The sequence below is a fragment of the Triticum aestivum genome, chromosome 4D (genome assembly GCF_018294505.1).
Source record: "Triticum aestivum cultivar Chinese Spring chromosome 4D, IWGSC CS RefSeq v2.1, whole genome shotgun sequence".
NCBI lineage: Eukaryota > Viridiplantae > Streptophyta > Magnoliopsida > Poales > Poaceae > Triticum > Triticum aestivum.
The window spans coordinates 150,334,254-150,347,183 of record NC_057805.1 but is presented as its reverse complement, the minus strand read 5'-3'; the positions used below and the strand labels follow the sequence as shown (position 1 = coordinate 150,347,183).

Below are 12,930 nucleotides of genomic sequence, written 5' to 3'. Positions count from 1 at the left end.
AAGTATGAGAGTTTAATTCATTCTACAAAAGTCCATGCTCTAATAAATATAAGTGAAGCAACAGAGCATTCTACAAATAACGGTTTTCTATATGTAGAGAAACAGACAATCCAAACTTCAAATGATATAAGTGAACCACATGAAGCATTCTATAAAGCCATACTTAAAAGATGTAAGTGAAGTGCATAGAGCATTCTATAAATCAACTCAAGGACTATCTCATACTAGCATGGGAAGTACACCGAGCACAAACTCCATGTCCGCAAGGACGCTAAGCCCGTTCGGCAACCATTGCGCCGCTTTTCCAAGGAAAAGCGAAGAACCATCGGTGAAGAGATCGCCCGGCTGCTCGCCGCCGGCTTCATCATGGAGGTTTTCCACCCCAAGTGGTCGGCCAACCCAGTCCTCGTCTTGAAGAAGAATAACACTTGGCGCATGTGTATCGACTACACCAGCCTGAACAAGGCCTGCCCAAAGATCCTTTTGCCCCGCCGCAGATAGATCAAGTGATCGACTCCACGGCCAGCTGCGAGCTCCTGTCCTTTTTGGACGCCTACTCCGTCTACCACCCAATCAAGCTGGACCCGGCCGACGCCCTCAAGACGTCCTTCATCATGCCCTTTGAGGCGTATTGCTACATCACCACGTCGTTCGGACTGAAGAATGTCGGCGCCACTTTCCAACGCTGCATGCAGAAATGCCTGCTGCCCCAGATCGGCCAGAATGTGCATGTCTACGTTGAGGACATCGTGGTGAAGACCAAGCAGCACCTCACCCTCCTAGCCGACCTCAAGGAGACCTTCACCAATCTGCGCCAGTACCAGATCAAGCTCAACCCGGAGAAGTGCGTGTTTGACGTGCCATCCAGCCAACTCCTTTCCTTGTCTCAAAGCGCGATATTGAGGCCAATCCGGAGAAGATCAAAGCCATCGAACGCATGCGCAAGCCGGCTCGGTTGCGCGATGTTCAGAAGTACACCCACTGTTTGGCCTCTCTCAGCCGGTTCCTCACATGGCCAGGCGGAGGGCCCTGCCCCTGTATCAGCTTATGAAGAAGACGTCGGTGTTCGAGTGGAACGACCAGGCGGACGAAGCATTCTGCGACCTCAAGCGCATGCTCTCCTGGTCGTGCCGGCTGAGAAGGAGCCACTATTGCTCTACATCACGGCAACCTCACGCGTGGTCAGCATGGTGTTGGTGGTCGAGCGCCCTGAGGAGGGCAAGGCGCACCCAGTCCAGCGCCCTATGTACTACCTGAGCAAGGCGCTCTCCCTCTTCAAGCAGAACTACCCCTACTACCAAAAGATGTGCTACGACGTGTACCTTGCAGCCAAGAAGTTGACGCAGTACTTCTAGGAGCATACCATCACTGTGGTGAGCACGACCCCCATGAGCGAGATCATGGGCTGCCGGGATGCCTCTGGCCAGATCGCCAAGTGGGCTATCGAGCTGGCCAGCCACACGATCCTCTATGAGCCTCGCACCACCATCAAGTCACAAGCATTGCCCGACTTCCTCATCGATTGGGCGAAAACCTAGTACCAGCCGCCGGCACCCGACTCGGCGCACTAGCGCATGCACTTTGACAGCTCCAAGATGCCCACCGGCCTGGGAGCCGGCATCGTGCTCTCGTCTTCCAATGGCAACCGGCTGCGGTACGCGCTGCAGATCCACTTCGTCGCCTCCAACAACGTTGCCGAGTACGAGGTATTGGTCCACGGCCTCCGGCTGGCCAAAGAGATCGGCATCCGGCGCATCCTTTGCTGCGGTGACTCGGACCTGGTGGTGCAGCAAGCTTCCAGCAAGTGGGACGCCAGGGACGCCAACATGGCCAGCTACCGTTTCCTGGTCCAACGGCTGTCCGGTGGCTTCGATGGCTGCGAGTTTCTCCACGTCCCCCGAGCGGACAACGAGGTGGTGGACATGTTGGCCAAGATAGCCTCTTTGCGGCAAGCGATCCCGTCTGAAGTCTGCCTCGAGCGCCTGCAGAAAGCTTCCATCAAGCCATCTTTGGACTCGGACTCCATCTTCGTCCTGGCCGACCAGGGGGTTCCCTTGCCCAGCGCGGGGCTGACGGCTCTGGTCCCGGCCCTGGAGCTGCTGACCTCAGCCCGACCCCGGGGGCTGCCGGCTGTAGCTCGGGGGCTACTGATCCCGGCTCAGGGGCTGCCGGCTCAGGCTCGGGGACTACTGATCTATCCCATCTTGGGGGTTGCCGACCCAGCTCCCACCAAAGTTGTCATGGGCCCATCCCGTCCTCACCTTTCTCGAAAGCGGCGAGCTCCCGGCCAACAAAGTCGAAGCCCACCTAGTGCAGTGCCGGGCCTCATCCTACACCATCATCAACAACGAGCTCGTCAAGCGCAGCACAACTGGCGTTTTCCAGCGCTGTGTCGAGCCGGACAAGGGGCTCGAGATCCTCCTTGACATCCACCAAGGCGAGTGCGGGCACCATGCTGCCTCCAGAGCCCTAGTGGCCAAAGCTTTCCGCCACGGTTCCTTCTGGCCCATGGCCTTGGAAGATGCCGAGCAGCTAGTCCTCAAGTGCGAGGGTTGTCAACGCTTCAGCAAGAGCAGCCACCAGCCGGCCACAACCCTCCAGACCATCCCCATCACATGGCCATTTGCCGTTTGGGGCCTCGACATGGTAGGGCCGTTCAAGACCGCGCAAGGCGGCATGACACACCTCTTGGTAGCCGTGGACAAGTTCACCAAGTGTATTGAGGCGCGACAGATCAAGAAGCTCAAAGGGCCCACGACCGTCAGATTCATCAAGGATATCGCGGTTTGCTACGGCGTCCCCCACAACATCATCACCGACAATGGCACGAACTTCGCCAAGGGCGCCCTGGCCCAGTACTGCTCAGCGTCCGGCATCCGGCTTAACCTGGCCCCCATTGCACACCCCCAGTCAAACAACCAGGTCGAGCGGGCCAACGGCCTGATTCTGGCCGGCATTAAGCCGCGACTCGTTGAGCCGCTAGTGCGGTCACCCGGCAGCTGGCTTGACGAGCTGTCAGCCGACCTCTAGAGTCTCCGGACGATGCCCAACTGGTCAACCGGCTTCACGCCGTTCTTCCTCGTCTACGGAGCCCGATGCCATCATCCCCATAGATGTCAAGTTCGACTAGCCCCAGTGACGCTTTACACGGAGGCCGAGGCCAAAGAAGCACGCGAAGATGTCATCGACCTACTCAAGGAGGCGCGCTTCCTGGCCCTTAGCCGGTCGGCCATCTACCAGCAAGGCTTGCACCACTACCACAACAAGAAAATCAAGCCCCTCGCATTCCTCGAAAGGGATCTGGTGCTCCGGCTCGTCCAGAGGACAACCGTCCAGCACAAGCTGGCCTCTCCATGGTAGGGCCCCTTCATCGTGAGCAAAGCTCTGCGCGACAAGAATGCCTACTACCTTATCGACACGCAGAAGTCGAACAAGCGCAAGAGAGATGCATCCGACGAGGAGACGGCTCGTCCCTAGAATGCGGAGCTCCTTCAACCATTTTACAGTTGAACACATGTATATACGTACCGCTCCCCTTTGGGGTTTAATGAAATCAGCAGGTCCCAAACGACACTTGGGGGCTACCTTTTCGATCATGTCGAATTTGTGCTCCCATGCATAGCTCTACTTTTATTCCCCTCTGGGTTGGCCCAGCTGGCTCAGGGGTTCGCCGACTAGACTGCACCTCGCTTTCTCCCTTAGCCGGCTTTGAAACGTGTGTGCCGCCAAAGCCCTCTCTTTGCCGATGCCGTAGTCTGGCCCCCGGCCATCCGGCTGGCAAGAGCTAAAGGCCGGAGCACCCTCACGTAAGAAAAATCTAAGGAGGAGAGTCCGACAAGGTCAACCCGACACCCTCCTTTTCCCTCACTTACCGCTGCACGACCGGCCGCGTGTTCGCCGACTGTCGTTAGCCAGCCCAGTGGGTGTTTTGCTCGTGCTCAATGTCTGAAAAAGCCTAAGTATTGTCCGCTTCTTCTAAGGTCGAATCCCCAACCACAGCCGGCAGCAGGACTGCCACCAAACGAAATCTAATGAGAAATCTGAATCAACACAATCTGCAATAGGAAAAAGGAACAAAAAACAACGCATAAACCAATGATTTAACCGGAGCTCGAGAATAATGACAAGGGGATAAACTGCATAGGTAATAGGGGATTGACCTAACCTGTAGAAGATCTATAGGAACGAAGTATGTCTACCAGAGGGGGGGGTGAATGGGAGTTTTGAATTTTCTTCAGAAAACTCAAAACTCTCAGAACCCAGCAGCGAAAACAAATGAAAACAAACTACAGTGAGCTAGAACTAAGTACTAAAAGGAAGCTAAATATGTATCGAGACAAATTACATGAGGGAAAAACATCGAATGAAAAACATGGGTAACAGAGATAGCCAGTGGTGCTCGATGGAGACAGGGTATTTGTTCGACCAGTTCGTCCTTCTGCATAATGACTATGTCTGGTTGAAGGGGCTGTGACTTAACACGGAAGATAAACTCTCTTCACCCTATTCTCCTTGACAATCGATTCGTCAACCGATGTCGATTACTCGTGGTAGATACTTGAAGTCGATCTCAGAACCTTTACAGACTTCTTCTTCGAGAACCACAATCACTCTTGATCTCTAAAGAAATTGACACCTAACTGTCTAGAGAGTTTGCAGCTCTCAAGAGTAATAGGCGGAGCACACTGGACTTAGATTCTACTGATGCTAACCACCATCTAATTCTTCGGCTCTAGGGGTTTTCCTCTCGGTGGATTTAAACTCAAATCGCTCAGAGAGTGGGTTGCTCAACAATCTTCTCAGAATCAAACAGAGCAGCCACCGGACAAAATTGGCGCGGGTGGCTATTTATAGCCGCAGCCTTTCCAGATGGGAAATGACCATTTTGGACACGAGGTCCAGCCAATTACCAACTGACACGTTCACAACGGCCGGATTTTGGAGCAACGATAACATTACTTGAGGAACAAGTAATGCTAACTCCTCGGTCCGAGACAAATCTCCCGCAGCGAAAAAGATCACAGTCTCTTGCTGGCAAGTATTTTCTTGGAGCACAAAGAGATTTCTCTCACATCTTTCATAAGATTTGGGTTTAGCATCAGAGAATCAAAGCTTCGAACGCTACACCCCTCTTAATAGTATGGTGGTCCTATGACTCAATGAAAGAAGAAGAAGAATGGAATAAATTCTACGTCTTCACACCGTCTTCATTCTTTCTCGAACGCAATCATCTTCTTCGAATAGACACCGAACCAATTGCTTGAACTTCAGCAATGTTTAGGGGTCACTCTTGTTAGCTTCATCTTCAGTGATAACCTTCGCTGCAACGCAAGGAGATTATCTTCGTCGTTTGCATCAAACTCCTCGACATCTCAGGGACCTGTTACCCTGTGTGCACTAGCAAACACATAAGTCCAAATACTTTTTATGTCAACAAACTCCAAAATATAAAGGGCCTATCATTGCACCAACAAGATCAGAACGAGAATGATGCTGAGCGGCACAAAGGTGGAAGTAGAAGACAGGTGAGACTTGAGGCATCACCGTGCTCCAAACTATGGCAGCAAGGGATACATCACTCTTCGCCGCCTCCCTCTTGCTTCTTCAGATTCAACTGTTCGAAGACACGGGGGATGGGCCAGAGGGTATGGAGTTCGGGCAACCACATCATATCTCCTCTTCGTCGTGTGGTCTCCTTCTGCCGTCGCTATGACCACTGTCCGCTGCTCTTCCTTTTTTTTAGAATTACATATTGCTCCATCTCTTCAAAGGGCCAATCCTGCACGGATGTGATGGGGATAATTAGGACAAACTGGGCTTACAGGCCCAAAACTGTCACTCGCTCATGTGACCCGATTATAGACAGGCTTCCCAGGTATATTTTCGGAGCAGTAGCCTTTTACGATGGGTTGGCCCAAGGTAGAAAGGAGGCAACCATGTTGTTGCTCGGTGGGGATGCAAAAATGTAGAGAGTTGGACATCCGATCTAATGGTTGAAAACGTCAAATCACTGTGAGAGGCCCTAGCTAGCTCAATTTTACTGTTTTGTAATATTGAACTTTTTTAAATTCTGTCTGTTTTGATCGATTTATATTAAAAGTACGATGAAACTTTTGACGCATGCACTAAAATGATCGGCTCTGTTATTTGCGTTCGCGGACGGTTTAGTGTGTCCGATATGCGCACCGGAGATGCCTTTAGGCCCTATACAACGGCGGGTGCTTACACAGGTGCCTCACAAAAAAACCCGGTTTTTTCCTTAAGAATTGATTACACAGGTGCTTAGGATGGGTGGCAGAAGCAAAGTTTTGCTTCCGGTGCCAGCCGGTGTTACAACAAATAACTGCTCCTTCAAGTCGCGATGCCTGAGTCAGTGCCTTCATCGGCAGGCAAAAAATAGAAAAAGGGCCCAGCTAGCACCCCATACCAAGCACCACGCGTTGAGGATTAAAGAAATTTTCGAGGCGCCATGCAGCTAGCGCCGGTGCACAAGCACCAGCGTTGTACAAGGCCTTAGGTTTTCAGTCTCGCACGCTTCGTTTTAGGAAAACATTCCAATTCAACCGGATGATTTCATGATCTCTCCAACCGCCTCGAGAGGGCGACACACGTCCCCATGAGACCGCTGCACCGCCTGTCCCCGCAACCTTATCTTCTCCCCTGGGTGACCGAGTCGTCTCCTTCATCCTCTAGATGCGTACGTCTCCTCTCTCCCCGGACCACAATCCCCTTGCAGGCTACCTTTCTTCTCTCCCCGAGCGGTTCACCCTGTCCATGACCTCTCCAATCCCGGTTGGCGGAGCTGCTGCTGCTACGAAGGAGGGGCGTTGCTGCGCTGCAGGGGGCGGCCGAATGACGACGGAGTCGTTGCTGCAAACAAGCCCCTGTCGCGGGAGTCGACATTGTTGTAGGGAAGGGAGGATGCCGCCGGCTTCAAGCGAGTGGCGGTGCTGCAGACAGGGGCTCGCCGGCGTTGCGATGAAGCATCACCAGGGCCGCCGGACGGAGCTGCAATGAAACACAAGGGGGTTGTTGAAGCTCCGCCGGAGTTGCAATGGAAAGTCGCCGGAGCTCCAATGAAGGGTTACCGGAGTTCCAATGGAGCGTCGCCGGAGCTCCAATGGAGCGTTGTCGGAGCTTCAATGATGCACTGGAATTGCAATGGAGCGTCGTCGGAGCTCTAATGAAATGACGCCGACGCTGCAAAGGAGCACGCACGTCACGACGCTGGTGATGCCATGCAACGCTCGTCGAAGCTTGCCGGGCTGCTGGCTACTGTGATGCAGCAGCACACGCCGCTACAGAGAGACCGGAGGTGCAGCGTTTGAGGCAGGAGTGGCGGTGGTGCTGCACTACATCAACGATGCGGAGGCGATGCAAAGTAGCATGCATGACGTCTCCAACGACGGGGGACCATGGCGGTCGTCGCTGCTGCAGAGAGGCAGTGCATCGTCTCATTACTGGGCTTCTGTTGGTGTAGACGAGAGAAAGAGAAAGAAAGACACCCGCGCTCACCTTTTCCATCGAACGACCATGTGCACTTGCATCGGACGGCTAAGCAGGCGGTTTATCTTTCCCGAAGATCAACCGGCCGATTTGTAGCAGCCGCCTTCGTTTTAGCCGCAAACTCCACCCAACCACCACCGATCGAAATCCCGCAGAAAGCTGTGCCCTGAGAAAAAAAAGACAGTGCCCACCTCGCCTCCTCCCACCTCCACCTCCGCGCAGATCCCATCTAACCATGGCGGCCCCCTCCCGCACCTCCTGGGCCGACGTCGCCGACGCTGAACATGCCCCTCCCGCTCCCGTTCCAGCGGCGGCGCCCGCCACATCCAACGGCCCCGCGCGTGCCGACCGCTCCTCCTACGTCCCTCCCCACCTCCGCAACCGCTCCTCCTCCACCGCGCCTCCGGTGTCCTCCGCTCCACCCCCGCGCGCCGCGCCCGGCCTCCTCGGCCGCCCCACCAGCGGCGTCGGTGGGAGGTTCGGGGGAGGCGGGGCCCCACCTCGTAGGTGGGACCGGGAGCCCAACCCTTTCGGGGACGAGGAGGAGGTGCCGGCGGAGCCCGTGCCCTTCGACGAGCACCAGAACACGGGGATCAACTTTGAAGCGTACGAGGACATCCCCGTCGAGACCAGCGGCCGGGAGGTTCCGCCCGCCGTGGGCACGTTCGCGGAGATCGACCTCGGCGCCGCGCTGAACGACAACATTCGCCGGTGCAAGTACGTGCGGCCCACGCCCGTGCAGCGCCATGCCATCCCAATCTCGCTGGCTGGGCGAGATCTCATGGCTTGCGCGCAGACTGGATCGGGGAAAACGGCCGCCTTCTGCTTCCCCATCATCAGCGGCATCATGCGGGGCCCGCCCGTGCAGCGGTCACAGCGCGGCGGGAGTAGGACCGCCTGCCCTCTTGCCCTCATCCTGTCGCCCACAAGAGAGCTGTCAATGCAGGTGATGGTCGTGTATATATCTTGCTTGGAGAAAATACCCACACGAATCTTCACTTAAGATCAATGATATATGACTTAGATGTGCAATACTTATGGCACATCTAGATGTGCTTTAGCAAAACTGATCTTGTTTGACGTTTGATATTACGCCCAGTTAATCTCCTGCGCCATGTGCGTGATAGTTGTTTCGCTGTGCTTGCCTTGTGCTGCAGATTCATGAAGAGGCGAGAAAATTTTCATATCAGACTGGTGTCAGGGTAGTGGTTGCATATGGCGGGGCCCCTATTACCCAGCAGGTCAGGTTCTGTCTGTCGTTGGCCCTAATAGCTCAAGTTCTGAAAATTGTCTGTTTCTTATAAAATTTCTGCCCTGGAACTCATTTCAGTATGAGTGTAGTATATGCATGGTAGGATATGCAGTCAGTTCTTCACAGAGGCTATGCAAGTCCTCTGATGTTAATGGTCTCTGTGGAATTGCTGGGTGCCATGCATTGCATATGGTTACAGTTAATTTTGCTGCAATGCAAAGGTGATTCCCATAAACTGATAAAATTGTTAGGTATGTTTATAATTTGTTCATACTGTATCCAACAATTTCGTGTTAGCAAATAACAACTGAACATGTGCCTGCATCCTTCGTTGCTGAGCGTATTACACAGTACGTACTTTGGCAGGTCCATTTGTATATTTAGAAAGACATGGTCCTTTATTCTGTGTAAGTTTGTGGTTTAGTGCTTGATCGTATGATTTCGAAATGTGGTTCTTTCTTCGTCCAAAATCTGTTTTCTTTCTGTAGCAACATGCCTCCTGTTATGTTCATTAGTGCCGGCACTGAGTTATCTTTCTATCTTTTTGTTCGCCATCCTGATCATAAGTCTGTTACCTACCTGATTATGGGTTGTTTTGTCGATATCCCATTATTCCCCATAGTTTTGTCGGACTTTGTGTTAGATGGCACAGGTGCTGCTTGTCTGCTGTATTACATTTTGTTGTTGCCACAAAGTTCTCTCAGCATTACTGAGTGAAACAACGTTGGGAAAATGGGCTTTATGTGAAGGATGATGCTGATAGTTTAATTCAAAACATCACTCATGATAACAGTGGTCCTGGATCTTGTGATTCATGCATCACAAAGTCTTCTCAAAGTAGAAGTTGAAGAATTGGACTTGTCAATCTGGGTGAGTTTTCAACTGTGGCGATGAGGTGCTAGGCATCCTTTGGTAACACATGATCCCTCTGATGTGTTATATAGCTAGTTAATGTGGCGGCATATTTGCTTCCGTATACTTGGCAGTAATCTTAGTTACTTTAATTTCTAATTGTACCATAAACACGATTTTCATTATTTTCCAGTTGAGAGATCTTGAGAGGGGTGTTGACATTCTTGTGGCTACTCCTGGTCGTTTGGTTGATTTACTGGAAAGGGCAAGAGTATCCTTACAGTCGATTAGATACCTTGCCCTTGATGAGGCGGATAGAATGCTGGATATGGGGTTTGAGCCGCAAGTTAGGAGAATTGTTGAGCAAATGGACATGCCTCCACGAGGTGTAAGGCAGACGTTATTGTTCAGCGCTACATTCCCAGGAGAAATACAGGTTAGCTTTTTATTCCACATTTCTGCAGTTATATTGATGATATATAAATATTTTAAGAAGCATCTCCACTCTATTTAAATGATTGGTTCTTGCTATTAAATCTGAGCCCTTGATTATGCTTTCCGTATTTATTGTTGCTATGTTAATATGTTTCCCCCTATTGATATATATCATATATTTGTCTGATGCTTTACTCTTTAGGTAGTATGGCATCTTTTCCATGAATGGTGTTAACCTTAGATCTATGCTGGATGAGCTTAGGGAAAGTAGTTAGATTTACATGCCATGTGCTGTTAGCGTACTATATGAACATCGAAAAACCAATATTGTATTAAATTAGAGAAAATCTTCCGCTTGTAGTCCAACAGTAACAATGATTGTCATATGCCTATATGTTACTACATGCACCGGAGATCTTTTTATGCAGTATCGGTAGCATCATATAAATCTCATTCTGTGTCAGCACTCGGTACTAGGGTGTTCTATTTCTATATGTGTGAATGGAAATTATTAACATGCACATGCTCTCTGAAGAGAAAGTTATGCCAACTCCATGAATATATTTACATATTTCAGGAATGTCTGTTCAAAAGATGCTGAACTGTGAAAGTATTGCTAGATATCAGCGTCATATTTTTTTATGGGAGAAGTTTTATGTGTATGACAGGCTATAAGTTTGTTCTTATTTTTTTTCTGGTTGAATTATCTTTTCCTGACTGCATTTTGCCTACCTTCCTGAAATATCTTTTCCTGACTAATCTGGCATTGATGTAACTAGGCAAGTTGTGTCCTGGTGCTGACTTATTTGAGTTTTCCAATTGGGTTTGTTGTGCTATGCTGTATACCTTTGTCATGTCGGATGATTTCTAATTATTTTGTTATGTCAAAAGTTTTTAGTTTGCATTCTTAATGACATTGAGGCTATTCTTAATGAACACAGAGAATGGCATCTGACTTTCTGGAGAACTACATATTCCTGGCTGTTGGAAGGGTCGGATCAAGTACTGAGTTGATTGCCCAGAGAGTTGAGTTTGTACAGGAGGCAGATAAAAGAAGTCACTTGATGGATCTGCTCCATGCGCAAAGAGACAGTTCAGAACAAGGGAAGGTAATATTTTGACTGTCCGTTATTTTTATTATTCAATCACTTACCCTGATGTTTTGTTGTTCTTTAGTTTCTCGTAAGATCAGTTATGGAAGTACTATGGAGGTGCTCCCAAGTAGAGAATGCAGATCTTTATTCCTAGTGCTCATTTTTCTCCTGTCCTTTGCTGCAGCAAGCTCTCACACTTGTCTTTGTGGAGACCAAAAGGGGTGCCGACTCACTGGAGAACTGGTTGTGTACGAATGGATTTCCAGCGACTTCTATTCACGGTGATAGAAACCAGCAGGTTTATTCTTTTTTTTCCTTCAGAACCTCCCATTTTTGCTTGGATATTTATTTCTGTTTGTTCACTGGAATGATGTAATAGTCGGTCAGTTGCTGCCATCAAATAAATATTGCCAATTTACTGTTCTGTTTGGTTTGTTTGGCAGACTATTGTAGTTTTTGTACTTTCAGCTATTGCTATCACACAGCAGATACTTATTTACTGATTTGCTCCAAAATTCCTGTAGAAACTAAAGATGTTTGTCTTATCAGGGCTGTTTTTTCCTGACATATTGATGTACCGATTGTTACAGGAAAGAGAATATGCTTTGAGATCCTTCAAGAGTGGTCAAACTCCAATTCTAGTTGCAACTGATGTGGCGGCCCGGGGCCTCGACATTCCTCATGTTGCTCATGTTGTGAACTTTGATCTCCCCAATGATATTGATGACTACGTACACAGGATTGGTCGTACAGGGAGGGCAGGAAAAAGTGGAATTGCGACTGCTTTCTTCAATGACAACAACTCTTCGATGGCAAAGTCTCTAGCTGACCTAATGCAAGAATCTAATCAGGAGGTACCTGCGTGGCTTACTCGCTATGCAGCTCGCCCATCCTATGGTGGTGGTGGTGGAAGGAACAGACGTGGTGCTGTAGGTGGGAGCCGCTTTGGTGGCCGTGACTTCCGTAGGGAATCTTCTTCCTTTGGCAAGGGTGGTGGCGCCAGTGACTATGCTGGAGGCAGCAGCTACGGGGGCGGTGGCTATGGTGGTGCTGGAGCTCCCAGTGCCTGGGATTAATGTTGCAGTTGTTCGCGTAGGGTCTATCAAGTTTAGGTTGCTTTTACTCTAGCTTCTTATTAGATATACATTTTTGGTAGGAGCTGATATTATACAGCGACAGTACGAGTGAACTGTGTCGTCCCCTTTTCTTCTGGTTACAACCAAGGTAGTCTTATCTTCAGATATCCGTTATGGAGAGCATCTTGAGGACTTTCAAGCACACACCGAGGTTCGCAGTTAGGAATAGGATTTCTAGAGACTGAAATTCCTTGTTAGGGATAATAGTAGCTGGTGTTGGTAGACTGACATTTAGCGCTTAATGTGGAATTTCTCTCTTTGCATTTCCTTGGTCTATGTCTCATTTTCGGTTGGTTGTAGAGCTTGCAATGAGGGTGCTTCTGTGACTTGTTTTTGGTCCGAGATTTGAGTTTTGATACCCAGGTGAGGTTGGAGGATCTGTAGTCCTTACTCCTTTAGATCCTGTTGTAATGTGTATACCATGAGGTCAGGCTGGAACGAATAAGAATAAGTTGTCTAGTCTTTACGAGGAAGAAGGGGCATATATGTGATGGGTTTGTTCCGACAAGATGCATGTTATTGTAGATTTGTTTTTGATGGATCTAAACTACCACTCCCTCTGTAAAGAAATATAAGAGCGTTCTGATCACTACTTTAATGATCTAAATGCTCTTATATTTCTTTACGGGGGAATACTCCGTAGTATGTCTTTATC

At 49.9% G+C, this 12,930-nt stretch overlaps 1 protein-coding gene across 2 annotated transcripts; it reads left to right on the top strand.

The window, feature by feature from the left end:
• The first annotated feature begins 7,622 nt into the window (after window positions 1-7,622).
• LOC123096956 (DEAD-box ATP-dependent RNA helicase 52C) lies at window positions 7,623-12,538 on the top strand. 2 transcript variants are annotated; one of them, XM_044518745.1, is made up of 6 exons: window positions 7,625-8,452; window positions 8,664-8,747; window positions 9,804-10,046; window positions 10,987-11,154; window positions 11,324-11,437; window positions 11,730-12,538. In XM_044518745.1, exons 1-6 carry the CDS (start codon window positions 7,742-7,744, stop codon window positions 12,213-12,215), a joined length of 1,806 nt encoding a protein of 601 aa, XP_044374680.1. In that variant the 5' UTR covers window positions 7,625-7,741; the 3' UTR covers window positions 12,216-12,538. The 2 variants fall into 2 exon arrangements, with proteins under 2 accessions (XP_044374681.1, XP_044374680.1); XM_044518746.1 differs by lacking the exon at window positions 9,804-10,046 and having other exon boundaries at window positions 7,623-8,452.
• The last annotated feature ends 392 nt before the right edge of the window (window positions 12,539-12,930 follow it).